Here is a 13,987-nt window from a genome sequence, read left to right on the forward strand (position 1 = left end):
GTGATCATTTTGTGTGGGTTTTTGTGGTTCTTTTTTTCTTTTTCATAACTGTGTGAAAACGCATATTTTACACTTCGCACTGAATTCTTAAAATGAGTGAATAAAGAAGCAAACATTCTGATGTTTTAAATTTAACACTAGTGTTAAATATGCTAAATGTTAGTGTACATTAGTGCTGAATATTTAAAAACAATATTGCTGTGTCTATTAGATGTATCACTTGAAGGAAAAAGGCACAGTTGTGCTTGTTTGCAGAACCTCAGAGTATAATAGCTTTTATTTATTTTGTAATCTGTCTATGATAAGAATCAATTCCTGCTTTATGGTGCTGGTGACTAAAAATTTACTGGGGTAAATGGAAACTATGTCAAACTTGCTGGAATCTCTCTTTTTTTTTTCCCATTTTCCAGCCCAGGGTCCTGGGAGTTCATAAAACTGTTCAGTCAACATTCAGCCTTTACCCAGTTTGTATAAATCACCTAGCTGGTATCCATCTCCTAACTGCTGAAAAATAGTGTTGTTTTTCCTTCCTAAGCTAGGTAAACTTTTAAAGGTTTCATGTGGAAATTATGGGGGTTTTATGTAAAAGAAGTTAGATAAAAGATAAGCAGTTTGGCATGGAAGTGCCTTTGGGTCCTTATCTGAAAGTAATCCTGGCCCTCATGACTCCATACTCATTTTAGATGGATGTAGTATGATTCTAAAATACCCTGATGAGGAAAAAAAAAGGCAAGTCCAAAGAACAACAGAAAGCACACACCTAAATCCAAACAGAATAAACCCCTCAACATGCAGAAAAACCAAAAGAGATTGAAAAGAGTAAGAAAAACTCCAGTTGGCCCAAACCTCTGAAGATTTTTTGTTGCCCAGTGCCTGGTGTTATCCTTCTTGACAGTCCTAGAAAAGACTTCGTAGACTAGGCTGATCTTACATGAATTTTGTACTTTCAGTCCCATTAGGATTAAGGATTTGGCTCACTCCTGATAAATGTCAATATAAAGCAGCAGAGAATCAAGCCAGCTGAGCTGGTCGTGACCTTATATGCATAGTGATAATTAATAGCTAATGAGACTGATAAAATATGGTTCTGAAATGCAGTAGACTGCATCATCAAGACTGTTTAGAAATTAAAATTTTAAATTGCACTAGGAATTAAAGACATATTTTGCCATCATGGGCAAAAAGTTAAACTCCTTCACTAAAGGATGTGTGTCAGATATGTCACTGAAATATGTCATCTTCAATACAGTTATGCATCAGAATAAGAATTATTCATTAATTTTAGTTCAGAGGGCAGGAAAACATGGGTTAGACTAATATAATACCTGGGTTTAATCTGTACTTTAAATAAGGGCAGCTGTTTTAACTTTTATGGAGAGACTTTTCTTGTTACTTTTCTCCTGACATCATTTCTTCCACTCAAATAGATGTAAGCTTGATGTGTGATTCTCCCAAGCCTGTTCTCCTGCACCAGAGCCTGTACTCAGGAGTAAATACAAAACTATATGAAAGCAAACAAGTGAAAACCAACTATTACATATATTCTTGAGTTACTTTAGTATGAAGTTTTTTTCCATAGAACTCTCTCAACTATTTCCCCTATTTCTAGATCAGTGCTAATCTCTGAGGTTAGTCAGTCAAGAAGAATTCTTCGCACAATAAACTTTGTTCAGTTGTGTTTGTTGGAAAGAGCTTTGACTCAAATCTGCTCACCTGGATCAAGAAATTTGTTCCATAGAACTCAAAAAGGACTGTGTCAAATGCAGCCTTTGACTCTATACTGAATGTTCCCTTACTTTTGTATCATAGTTGAGACAGAGACAATACAAAGAAGCACACTCAATTTTCAGAAGGCTTCAAACCTGTTTTTATTATAGCATGCATGCTTTTTATGCATTCTTACAAAACTCATAAGTTTCCACTTTACTCATTGGTCACGGGAGACAAAGTGCTTATTGGAATAAGCAGGTTTCTCTTATTTATCCTTCTTTCTTTCTTGGTTTCTATGTCAACGACCTTGGTAGAGAATTCTTTCAGGGGTAAACGTGAATCCTCTTATCAAACTTCTCTCTGTAAAAACTGTAAAACCTCTTCCACACTTTTCCTAGTTTGCATAGTCAATGAGCTACAAAGAGCAGCCATCCTCCCTCTGAAGATTAAGCAGACATATTTTTTCATGTCTATGAGGCAGACAGTGGAGTTGAGATTTACTAATTTTTTTTTTTTTTTAATCATCAGGCATGACTTTCTGAACTTTCCTTGTTTCTGGTGTTTCTAAAAGGGAAGGAAAAAAGAAGGAATTCTTCTCTTCATGATCATTAATAGGAGGCTTAGACATCTTGAAATTTTGAAGTCCCCAGCCATAATTCCTTATTCCCTTTAGTCACTTCTGGTTTTGTGGTTGCTTCAAGTGAGTGGTTTAGAGAGGATATGTTGAAAATGAGCATAGAGCTTCCTGGAAGAGGAGATGTGTTCAGGAAGCACAGCCAGGAGCCCCAGCCGAGCCCATGGATAGTGCAACTAAAATGCCTGTTCCTTCTGCTTGGAAAAATTCAAACTAGCTTTTGATTGGAAATAGTTTCATTTTGGATGAGAACAAAAGCTCTGAATGAGCACTTGATTCTTAAAAGACACTTTTCTGGGTTTTTTTGGCTAATTCTTCTCCCACTTCTATCTCTTGAAGCATTCAGGAGAAATAAATAGTTGATTATTTAAAAGCACTGCAATTTGTAGCTGGTGTAGAGAGGAAAAAAAAAAAAAAAAGAAAGACACTTTTAGATTTATGTATGGCATTTTCAGTAAGATAAACAGCTTTTTCATCACAGTGGATGTCTATGTCATACCAAGCTGGCATTCCATGACAAATGGCTGCTGTTCTTCCTACCCAACCTGCTGGAACACCTCCAGGTCTTGCATTCAGGGCCACCACTGAAATGCCTGGAGTGAGTTTACTTTTAATGGCTCTGTTTCAAGCAGGAATAAATAATTGTGAAATAACAAATTGAAAGAGAATACCTGCAAGTTTTTAGGCTTGTTGTATTCAGTAAATATTTCATTAGGGAACGCATGGAAAGGTAAAAAAAAAACCCAAAAAACTATTTAAATTTTAACTTTTGAAAATGTGGTATTTTTCATACATTGGAAAGGTCAGTCTTTACAGTGAGGGAACAAACCTAATTTTCTGTTTAGTTTTGAACCATACTGATGGAGGCATATGAAACAGCACTGAAGCATTTGCATTTCTCCTACTTGATTCCTGTGTCCTCAGTCAAACCCAGTGCAGCAGGGACTGCCCTTCTCACTGCAGTGAGTGTTGGACCATCACTTCTGGAGGGATTCTTTTTAGAACATATCCTTTTATAACAGCCTTAGTAATGTTGGAAAACAGGGAATTTGCAATGCCATAGTTGCACACGACCTAACTCACAGCACTTGTACTTACCAGCTTCTACTGGAGCAGCTTTCAGTTTTCAAAGAAAATGGTTGCCAGTGATCACATCTCTTTTGAAATCTCTGCACGGACACAGAACATGAGATTTTTATAAGTTTTACTGATATGAGGAGTTTCTAGACCCTGCAGCATTCTTCTGAAATCATGTGGTAGAAAAAATATGTCCCAATATACTCTGCTCAATTCCTTGTAACACAGTTTAAACCGGAAACTAATTTGCTGATGAACTGTCATCCCCTTTGTAAAGTATAGTAGCCATGGAGTTAACTAAAATCACAGCTTTACTTTCAGAACTCAGTGCAGCCTTATCTGTTGAAACAGTGGAAACACTCTCTCACCTGTCAGCTGCTTCTTAAAACTCAAGAAATTGTGCAAGTTGGAAAGCTGTGTTGAGTGGTTTGAAGGGCAGTGATATTCTTTCAAAAGATATTCTTATGCTGTTCATTCTATAGCACAGGGGAAGTTTCATTAGGAATTTGACATGAATTTATGCAATAAATTTTTTTAAGCATTCTGCAATTAAAAAGCTACATGTGGCAATATAAGATAAATACCACAAAATTATTTCTATGTTCTCTGCAGCAATATTACTGTACAAATGATGGTTAGGAGTTGAAATTAAGTTCATGTGAGTTAAAAATCACTGAGCATTTGGCTTCCATATTTTGAGAATATTTTTAATAATTGAGAAGAGTAGAAATGAGATGACATCACTAACAACTAAAATACAAATCCTTGAAACATTTATGGCATACCAGCTGTCCGAGAAGCATCATCATCATCTTCTGACAAATGATATCCTCTGAGGCTTGATATACAGCACTCAAATATGCTATTTCAAACACTTTGCTGACTGAATGATACATTTGAAAGATATTTGAAAGTTGTCTTTCTAGGACCAGGCAAATACAAGTCTTACTGACCCAGAGAGATATATAAGCATCTTAGTAGGAGAGATATATAAGCATCTAAGTAATGTGCAGCTCCCTCAGCAAAGGGACAATAGATTTACCAGTTTAACATTTTGTTTTGTTACCTTTTGTTGTATCACCTCACATCACCTTGTTTGAACATGCCTTTAAGGAACACATATTCCTTTATGAAGATTAATGCTTGTAGCCCATAGTACTCTTGAGAAAATAAATACTAAATATAGTAAGATGGATTAATTTTTCATTTCACTGCTCATTGCTTTCCTTTCAGCTTCTTGCCTGATTACATCAGTGGTGATTTTGATTCCATTCAGCCTGAAGTCAAGGAATACTACAAGGTCAAGGTAAATTAAATCCCTTTGAATTTTTTTTTTTTGTCATAGAGCATTGTAAGATCCAAGCCATTTGTGCTCCAGTTGGTCATGAAGTGATTCTGGGTTCATTGCTTCCTTTGAGGCTTCAGTTGTAAACACCTGAGAAGCTCTGAAGTTGTGCTTTGTGGTATGGTACTAAAATAAACACAGGAGGTGCAGTACTGCCAGAATCCCGGGTGAGTTTTCATAGTATTAGGTGATGAAATAGATCATATTGTGGTAGATATTACAGCACCTAGAAACTAGAACAAAACTTCCTGAAAAACCTGTGACTTCTTTTGCATGGTGAGATACAGAGAAATAAAGATTAACTTATTATTCCCACCTGGTGGATATCCACATACTTTCTAGAGAGAGTTTCTCAGTGTGCTATTTGTAGGATATGATTTAACCTTTTTAGAGGAAAGCTGCAGATGGAGAAATCCATACCTTTCCTCACCCACTGAAGCACTGAATTACAGTCAACTACTTCTGCTACACTGGTGGAGTGCCCTCCCTAATGAGTTATTGGATAAATTCCTGCTTGTGTTAATTTATTTCCAGTGAGCAGCATAAATGTAAACTCACTTTTCTCAGGTCTTAGGGCTCAAAGTTCTGCCAGTACCTGACCCTTTGATATTTAACACTTCACCTGCTTCCTTGTTTAGGCTTTTGTGATGAGCACAGTTCTTCACCCTAGCATCTTGGACAGCAGGCTTCTGCAAATTCAGAGATTGCCTTGACAGGCCAGTTTACCTTTGCAGCAGGCTGCACTTGCAAGAGAAATGTTTGATCCTTCTGAAGCAGTTGACTTAATCTGTTGCTGATTCATGTATAAGAATGAAATTTGCCTAAAATTTTCCCTGATGGACTTGGGATCAAATGGTTAGAACAAAAGGTTTCAAACTGTGAGGGGAGGGCTGGAGTAGTGTGTAGAGCAGGGTTATATTCTCTCTCTGAGCACTGTGGGGTTTTATTTCCATATTCTACCCCATTTTTTAGGATGGAGAAATGAGTGATGGCTGTTCATCTCTAGGAGAACGGCTCAAGAAAAATGCTCAGGAATCTAAATTACAGCTTGAGAAGTGAAAATAGGATAAAAAAGCTTTGGGTTAATACTATTCACTACAGACTGAAAATTCATGATCTGTAAATAAATGAGTTCAGTAAGTATTTGGACAACAGTCTTGGGTGCATGGTGTGACTCTTAGGGATGATGCTGTGCAGGGCTCAGAGTTGGTCTCACTGATCCTTGTGGGTCCCTTCCAACTCGGCTTCTGTGATTCTGTGAGTCTGTAAAAGGGGAAACTACAAAATGCTCTACTCTGTTTGGCATGGACATGGGCAAGCCCCAGTACCAGCACAGGCTGGGGGATGGAGAGCAGCCCTGGGGAGAAGGACCTGGGGGTGCTGCTGGATGAGAGGCTGGACATGACCCAGCCATGGGCACTCACAGCCCAGAGACACAAACGTGTCCTGGGCTGCCTCCAAAGCAGCATGGCCAGAGGGTGAGGGAGGGGATTCTGCCCCTCTGCTCCTCTCTGGTGAGAGCCCACCTGCAGTGCTGCATCCAGCTCTGGGGTCCACAACATGGACCTGCTGGAGTGAGTCCAGAGGAGGCCATGAAGATGATTAGTGGGGTGAAGGGATCAGGAGATGTGAAAAGGCTGAGAAAATTGGGATGGTTCAGCCTGGAAAATAGAAGGCTTCAGAGTGACCTAATTGCAACCTTTCAGTACCTAAAGAGAGCATAAAAGAAAGATGGAGACTTTTCACAAGACTATATAGTGACAGGACTAGTGGGAATGGCTTTAAATTGATAGTAGGTTTAGATTAGATATTACGGAGAGGTTCTTTATTGTGAGGGTGGTGAGGCACTGGAAGAGGTTGCCCAGAGAAGCTGTGGTTGCCCCACCCTTGGCAGTGTTCAAGGCCAGGTTGGATGGGACTCTGAGCAACCTGGTCTAGTGGAAGGTGTCCCTGCCCTTGGAACTTCATGTTCTTTAGGGTTTCTTTCAACCTGAACCATTCTATGATTCTGCAATTAATGCTTATATAGAACAGCATGCTGGTAGGTATGTAAGTCCTACCAAAGAATGCAAGTTAAGGATCATTCAGCAGAGAGAGGGGAGATGGAAGAGGTAGGAAGTGGAAGAATACAGTAGGTATTACCCTTTTTCAGAGGGATTACTTTTCTGGCCATAGCATCCTTTTTGTCAGCATAGTTGCATCTTACTGGTGATGAACAGTTTACATCTTTATTAACACATAATGGATCTTTCTGTTTCATACAGAGTTAATACATCTGTGCAAGGGCTGAGCTGATAGGTTGTAAAGGAAGAAGTAATAATGAGATTTTTAAAGGTGTAATGAACAGAATCATCTAGCCTACAGAATCCCTGCCTGGGGTCCTCATACAAGACTGAGGAAAATGCAGATAGACTTCAGAATTTTAAGTTTTAGCGTACATGGTAGGAAAAAATAATTTTTTGCATTTTTAAATTAACTTCCCGTAGTCAGAAAATTAGAATGGTAAATATGGATGAGTGTCTAAGGCGAGCAAAAAATGTAATAGAACACAGAAACTGGAGAGAGGTGTATATTTATTTTCTTGTAAAGTATCTTATTCATTAAAGCACCCTCTATACTCCAGACAATTTCCAAAGTCCCTGTCTTTGGAAATGCTGTATGTGTTCATAGTATATATGTGACCCAAAATATATTAGCACCACTTAAAACAGGCTGTGGGAGACCTTCAGCTGAATAGATCAGTGTAGCACCATTGACTTTAGGGAAGCATCATGTTGTCAATTAGGGTTGCTTCCCATACCATCCTTCCCTACCCACGTGCAGATTACACCCAGAGACCAAGGTAAGCCACTATCATTAGATAATATTACTGTGTTGTTTCAAGTATTCTCTTTTATCGATTGTCTCTTATCATTTTATAAAAGCTACCTATATTGGCAGAAATTAATGCATTGTAACATTTTCTACCTATCTAAGACTTACTTTTTCATAGTAAAGCTTATGGATGTTAATTGCTGAGCTATAAAACATAATCATATGCAAGGGTTTGTGTCAAAGACAGCCCAGTGTAGTGCTGGGTAAGTAGTGGGGTGTATTAAACTCAGTGCACCAAACTAATGGTTGTGGGAAGACTTGTCTATAGCAGTTGTGTCATCCTCTCAACACAGCAACAGCCTGACTCTTCATCACACCAGCTTCATGCCAGGATGTTGCTGCTGGACTTGGAAGTTTTTCTACCTCATTTAAGTGATGAAAGCAAGGAGATTTTTGTCACTACAAGAAGACATGACATACAGATTCCCAAAGCCAAGGGGTTTTACTGAATGGGCTATATTTAAGCCAGTTGCTCTGGTGTTTTTATTTGAGTAGGGATTACAAGGCGAGTGTTTCCATTTTCCCTTGAAGAGGACAATCACTATTGTATTGGGAAACCTTATTTAAACAAAGTTCATAACCATGAAGCAAATAAATCCATTTTATCTCTGTTAGGTGTCATATGCCACAGTGAAGACACCTAAAGGCAAAAGTTCTATTTTGGAAAGTAACTGTGTAACAGACTTCTGAGTGGGATGTGTAAGTGAGGAGTTAGGCATTCCTTTTGGGAGAGAATAAGTAAGCATGTGTCAGAGGTTATTCAGCTTTACTTTTTATTTTCTGCGGTCTTGGTTTTGCCTCATTGGCTTGTCAAGAATGTATTTGTAGTCTTCTATTAAAATTTATTAAAATATTAGAGATTATTTCCCCCATTTCTTAGAATTAAATAATGTTAAAACTGGATAAAACTGCACCACAACTGAAAATGAAATGTCATATTTTAAATTTCTTTTTAAAATCATATTGCACTATAAATGAAGGATAAAGAATAGCAATTTAGTATTCTTTATTCTGTGTATCTTCTGTCATTGTTAAAATAGAAATTGAGAAGAGTTTTTGTACTTTCATGATAAATATGCACGTTCATGTGATCCCATAATAGATGCTCTGGCATTCTTTCTCTGTACAGTTTGAAGTGCATTGGAAATGACACTGCACAAAGCAGGGAGGATTTGTGGTGATATTTCTGTCATTGGAGTTTCATCCTTTTCTTGCTTTAGCTGAATGTTTCTATTATTGAAACCTTTTAAACATTGCTTTGAAGTTAAAGCAGCCATTTGTATTGTTATGCCTCAAACAAGGTTCTGTTTCTGAAGTCTTAAGTCCAGAGACATCATCTAAAATTACACCAAATCTGTACTTACACCAAGATTCAGCAGGTTGAATCCAATGTTCTTTGAAATCCAGGCTATGCTATTTATTAAAAATTTGGTTTGGCTTTCCCACCAAGCAAGCTTCATGTGCCTTGAAAGGCTGCTGCAGGCTTAGCAGGCTCTATTTCAGACCTGCAATTAAATGCTGTGTATTTATTTACAAATCCACTTCTTTTCCTATTCTTTTTTCTTTTTAAGTCCCGTAGAGCTACTTCTTTTGCAGGCAGTTCTGCAGCTGTAGCACTTTCTCTTTCCTATTTTCATTTCCAGGGCTAATGGTTATCAGGGCTGTAAAAAGGTTTATTAGGTAGGGTGTGGGTATTGTATTTTTGTTCTTCGATGATGCACCTATAATTAGATTTACAAAATGTATTGGTAACACTGATGTAGTGCTTTTATGTCTCTCTAACTTCTGCACTTTCTGGATAAACTCCACGTTTTAGGCCATGTTTCCTGCTTGCTTTCCAAGGCCAAACATTTTAATAATTTTATGAAATCACAATGTTAATTGATTTGCCTAAGTTATATTAATATAATTTAAAACAAAGAAAACCGAGAAGTTTTTATATGCCTATTTTAATTTATCTTTTTTCCCTGAATGTTACATTTCTTTCTAGTACTAATTTTTAATACAGGATGAGACGTCAGATATTAAAATGCTTGACTCATTTACAGCATTCTTGTTAGACTGAACAGTTATCTAAGAAAAACATGGTTTATTTTAGGGCCTGATTCCTTTGTGAAATGTTTTAAGGTTTCAGAAGGAACTCTAAAATTTGTGCAAGTGGATCTGAAACAATTCAGTCTTACTGTTGTACTGGCTACTTCTGCTTGACATTCACTACTTAAGCTTCCAAGCAATCTCTTGGTTAATATGTTCTACTGACAACATTTTTCACAAGTATAAAAATTTCTGTGTATAAAAGCATATATACTTTGTATGTATATATAAAGTGTATATAAGTATATATTAAGTATATATTAATACATATATATTATATATACATCTATTTATATGTGTATATTAAGCATATATAAGTATGACAAGTATAAAAAGCATCATCTGCTTCTGATGTGTTGAGGGTGCCTACTGCCACCTGGACTTAAATCCAAGTTGTAGTTTTTTTCTACTGATATACATTTATTGAAAGAGTCTTAGTGCCTTAATATAGATAGAGGTTCATCAAATCAAAATTATTTGTAAATTTGGTATGGTCCTGCTATTAATAGTTCAAACTGTATATTATTTTATATGCAATTTAGGATTTCAGACTGGAAGCTTTCTGGATGCCTTAGTCATGTAATTATTCAACAGGAGCTTTCACAAATGGTTCCATTCTTGAATAGTATGTCAGAGGTTTTATCAAGATTGTGTTTTCAAGTGACTTGTCTAGGTGAGTCTGGTTATGTGGATTTCTTATTCATGCTAAATGAAAGTAACAATATCTCAATGTTCCAGATATGTCATAAATTTGTACGAGATTCTGTGCTTGGTGCCACTTTTGTAAAGGTGAACATGACAGTCACACTAGGTCAGATCAAAGGTTCATTCAACTGGGCCAGAACAGAATACTGTTGAAAGCAAAACTATGCACAGTGGGGCTCCTTTGATACAGTTTTTCATCATGCTCTAACGTATTGCTTAAAGATTTCCTACGTCTTTGTATTTAATAGCCTCATAGATTGATTTAATTTTCCCCAAAATTAGTCTACTCCCTTTTCTTCACACTACATTGATGAGAATGCAAGTATCCACCAAAAAAAACCCAAAAAACAAATCAAAACCAAAAAAAACCCCAAACAAAACCAAAAAAAAACCCTTTGGCAATGTGTTTCCTAGTTGGCTGCAGTTAAGAAAAAATTGTCTTTTGGAAGTTTTTTTGGCTTTAAGCTTTACTTTTTGATAGTTATATTTGAGTGTCCTGTATTGTGATAAAGAGTGGATAAATATACATCAACCTCCTTGTCAGTGCAGTTCTGCTTGTATTGGAATGATTGTCCCTAGTGTCTAGTATTCCCATAGGTATGCAGGGGTGTGTGCACAACTAAGCCAGTGAAATATGGCATATGCCATCAAATTTACAGCCTAAAATTAAGTACAGTCTGTACAGATGTTTTATGTCCTGCTGAGTTAATATATGTAAAATGTCTGGAAACTCCTGTTGAAAAGAATTTTTCTTAAAGCAAAGAATTTCAGGACTCTGAGCTCGCACTGAGCTGTTCTTTATGTGCCTTTAAAAAACAATCTCCAAAAAATATCTGTCCAGTTCTAGATCACTCTTTATGCTTTCACTATAGTAGCAGCTTACAAAAAGCTGTATCTGTTTAAATGCAGATGAGATTTGGGAGGAGGGGGTGGGGAAGTCAAAATAAATTCAATTATGTAGGCCTGCATCTTTCTAAGTAATGTGTGTTCTTTCTGAGTTGCACATCACTCCTTTTGAACCTGAAGAAACAGCTAAGTCCTACTTCTGTTGTAAGATGTAATATCAGTGAAATTCTCATGGTTTTGAGGCCACTGAGAGCTACCATATATGTTTATTAGAGCCTGAGTCAGTCCCTAATTTACACAGGAGATTTGAGAATTTAATTTGGCCAAGTTCTCATTCCTTAAAAAAAGTATAGCTATTTTCCTTTGCAGTATTTTGCAGTTTATAATTTAGCTTTTGGAGATAGTATATAGAAATTAAGAAATCAAACTTTTATTTGAGATGGTTTGTCTTTCTTTTGTTTAGGTTTGAAATGACAATTATTTCCTTATTACAAGTTGCTTGCTTTCTTCTTGCAAGTGCTTTAGCTGGAGCTCAACTGCTTCACAGTAGAATGTGGAAGAAAACAGTGCACCATATAACAAAAATGATGGTGGTGGTATTTTAGTCTTGCATCCAATTTCAGTTTAATATTATGTTGCAGTATAAGATTTATTTCTCCCTTCCATTGGTTATGGCCCAAGGAAGGGAAAGGGTAGAATCTATATTGCATTAGACATTTGAGTTACTTTCAAGAGTTTTAAAAAATTTAATCTGGTGTTAATCTCTGGAAGAAGTCATTACTCTGATCTGTCACCCTGTGGTGGAGAAAATAACAGAAAAGTTTAAAAAATAGAAATGCATTGAATGAACTTCATTTCCAGTATAACGAATAAAAAAGGTATTTTAAATAATGACAGCTTAATCTGGAGATGGAAATTGAGCAGTTATTTTGTGATTAAGGCTCTTCACACAAAGGAGACAACTTTGATATGGTACCAGAGGCTGAAGACTCCGATTACAGGTCATTTTAGATGTAAATGGGATTTATACATCTATCTTTTTTTATAATTTTTTTTCTTTAGAGAATTTAAGAGAAAATTGTTCCCAGAGCACAGGGCTCAGTGCCCTTGCCTATGGACTCCTAATTAGACCAGACTCCCGCAAAGCTGCAGAGCCCACAACCTCATAGCTCATCAAATGTTGCTGCAAACTCAAGTTCTGCCCAAATGTCCTGTGGGATTTATGAGCTTGATTCTGTTGTGTGGCAGCTCACGAGCCAGCCAAAGCACAAGTCTGGCCAGAAACAGGTACTCAAACATGATCATTAACCCAAAAAAGTGATGCCTAAAATCCTGATGTTACCATTTTTAAGTAATTTTAGAAGCAGCTTGTCAGCCTGTGCAAATGATTCCATTGTGCATCTTGTCAAAAAGCAGTCAGCTCTCATTTCAGAAGCAGAGTGAAACGATGCAATCTGTTGCTCATTTTGAAGTAGGAATGTTTGTGGGTGGGCTGGAGGAGGAGGAAGAGGAGGAGGAGGAATGCTTCTGATGTGCTTTGAGGGACCTGTAGTAATTGTGGTGGAGAGTGAGTTCCCTTGCTTTGAAAGGAGTGTGTGGGCTACTCAGGATCATTCTCCCTCACCTCCAGACTCCAGAGGCAGATTCACCAAGGCCACCATAGCCTTTGCTTCTTCATCTTTGATACAACTATGAACTTTAAAAGGCCCAATAAATTAGGACATATGAGCCAGGGATGGCATGTCTTAACTTTCCATAAAGTTGCCCAAGTGATGCTTATACTTCACATAGAAATACAGTTACAAAACCTCAAGAATGACAGTCCAGCTGAAATAAGGTTGGATTTGTTCTGTTTGTGTTCACACAGAAGATGAGTGCTTCACCAACCACCAAATGGAAAAGAAAGAAAATTATGTGTATTGTCCAAGTAGAGAAGTGCTTTGTAGCTTTACAGTGAGACAAAGAATGAGCTAAAGCTGCCAAATTTGCACTTGCCTGTGTTAGTTCACCAAGCCATGGAAGTTTATTTATAAACCAAGACATGGGTAGAGTCCAACAGAAAAATTCAAATGTGGCTAATGGAGCACAGATAGTTATTTTTACTAATTGAATTTTGAGTTGTCAAAAACATGCAAAATACAAGGTCGGTTTTTATAGCTGCACTCAGTCCAAGATGGTTAAAGTTACATTCAGATATACCAGGAAGAAATTTAATTAGGATGTAATTTTTGAAAGAAGATATTAGTGGCAGAGAAATGCCATTACAGGGGGTGGAGGGGAAGGAAAGAACTTCAGTTCTGGCAGATTTAATTACAGCTGGGCAGGGAAATTTCTGCAAATTGGATTATTTCTCATACTTACCTTTCGTAGTACTTTCTCCTTTTATTTTTCTGACTGTAATATACTTTTGGATCCTTGCTGTTTTCCCTGTCATCAGCAAGCTCATTTGAAGCTCTGTTTGTCTGTTTCAATTCTTCTGTTTTCCTTGAGTGCTCAGCAGAGTCCAGTAAACAGGTCTTGGATGAAGCTTTGATAAGCTGATGTGCAAGAAAATCAGCTGAAATCTGGCCAGTCTCAAGACTGAGTTAGTTTGCATTCTGGTGTGCTATTGGACTCCCTTCAGTTGAAGAAGCTATGATGGTCTTTGATAAAAAGCTCTGTAAGTGAAATAGATTTGGAGTTATAATTAGAAATGGAAACAG

The 13,987-nt window shown here is 37.2% G+C and overlaps 1 protein-coding gene across 3 annotated transcripts in view; it reads left to right on the forward strand.

Moving 5' to 3' along the window:
• TPK1 (thiamin pyrophosphokinase 1) overlaps positions 1–13,987 on the forward strand; it is a 303,717-nt gene that overhangs the window by 140,756 nt on the left and 148,974 nt on the right. For all 3 annotated transcript variants that reach the window (XM_066557120.1, XM_066557121.1, XM_066557124.1), the window contains one exon: positions 4,655–4,727. In XM_066557120.1, the coding sequence (XP_066413217.1) occupies positions 4,655–4,727 (73 nt within the window). The remainder of the gene's footprint in view (positions 1–4,654; positions 4,728–13,987) is intronic.

The sequence above is a fragment of the Molothrus aeneus genome, chromosome 1 (genome assembly GCF_037042795.1).
Source record: "Molothrus aeneus isolate 106 chromosome 1, BPBGC_Maene_1.0, whole genome shotgun sequence".
NCBI classification, from domain to species: domain Eukaryota; kingdom Metazoa; phylum Chordata; class Aves; order Passeriformes; family Icteridae; genus Molothrus; species Molothrus aeneus.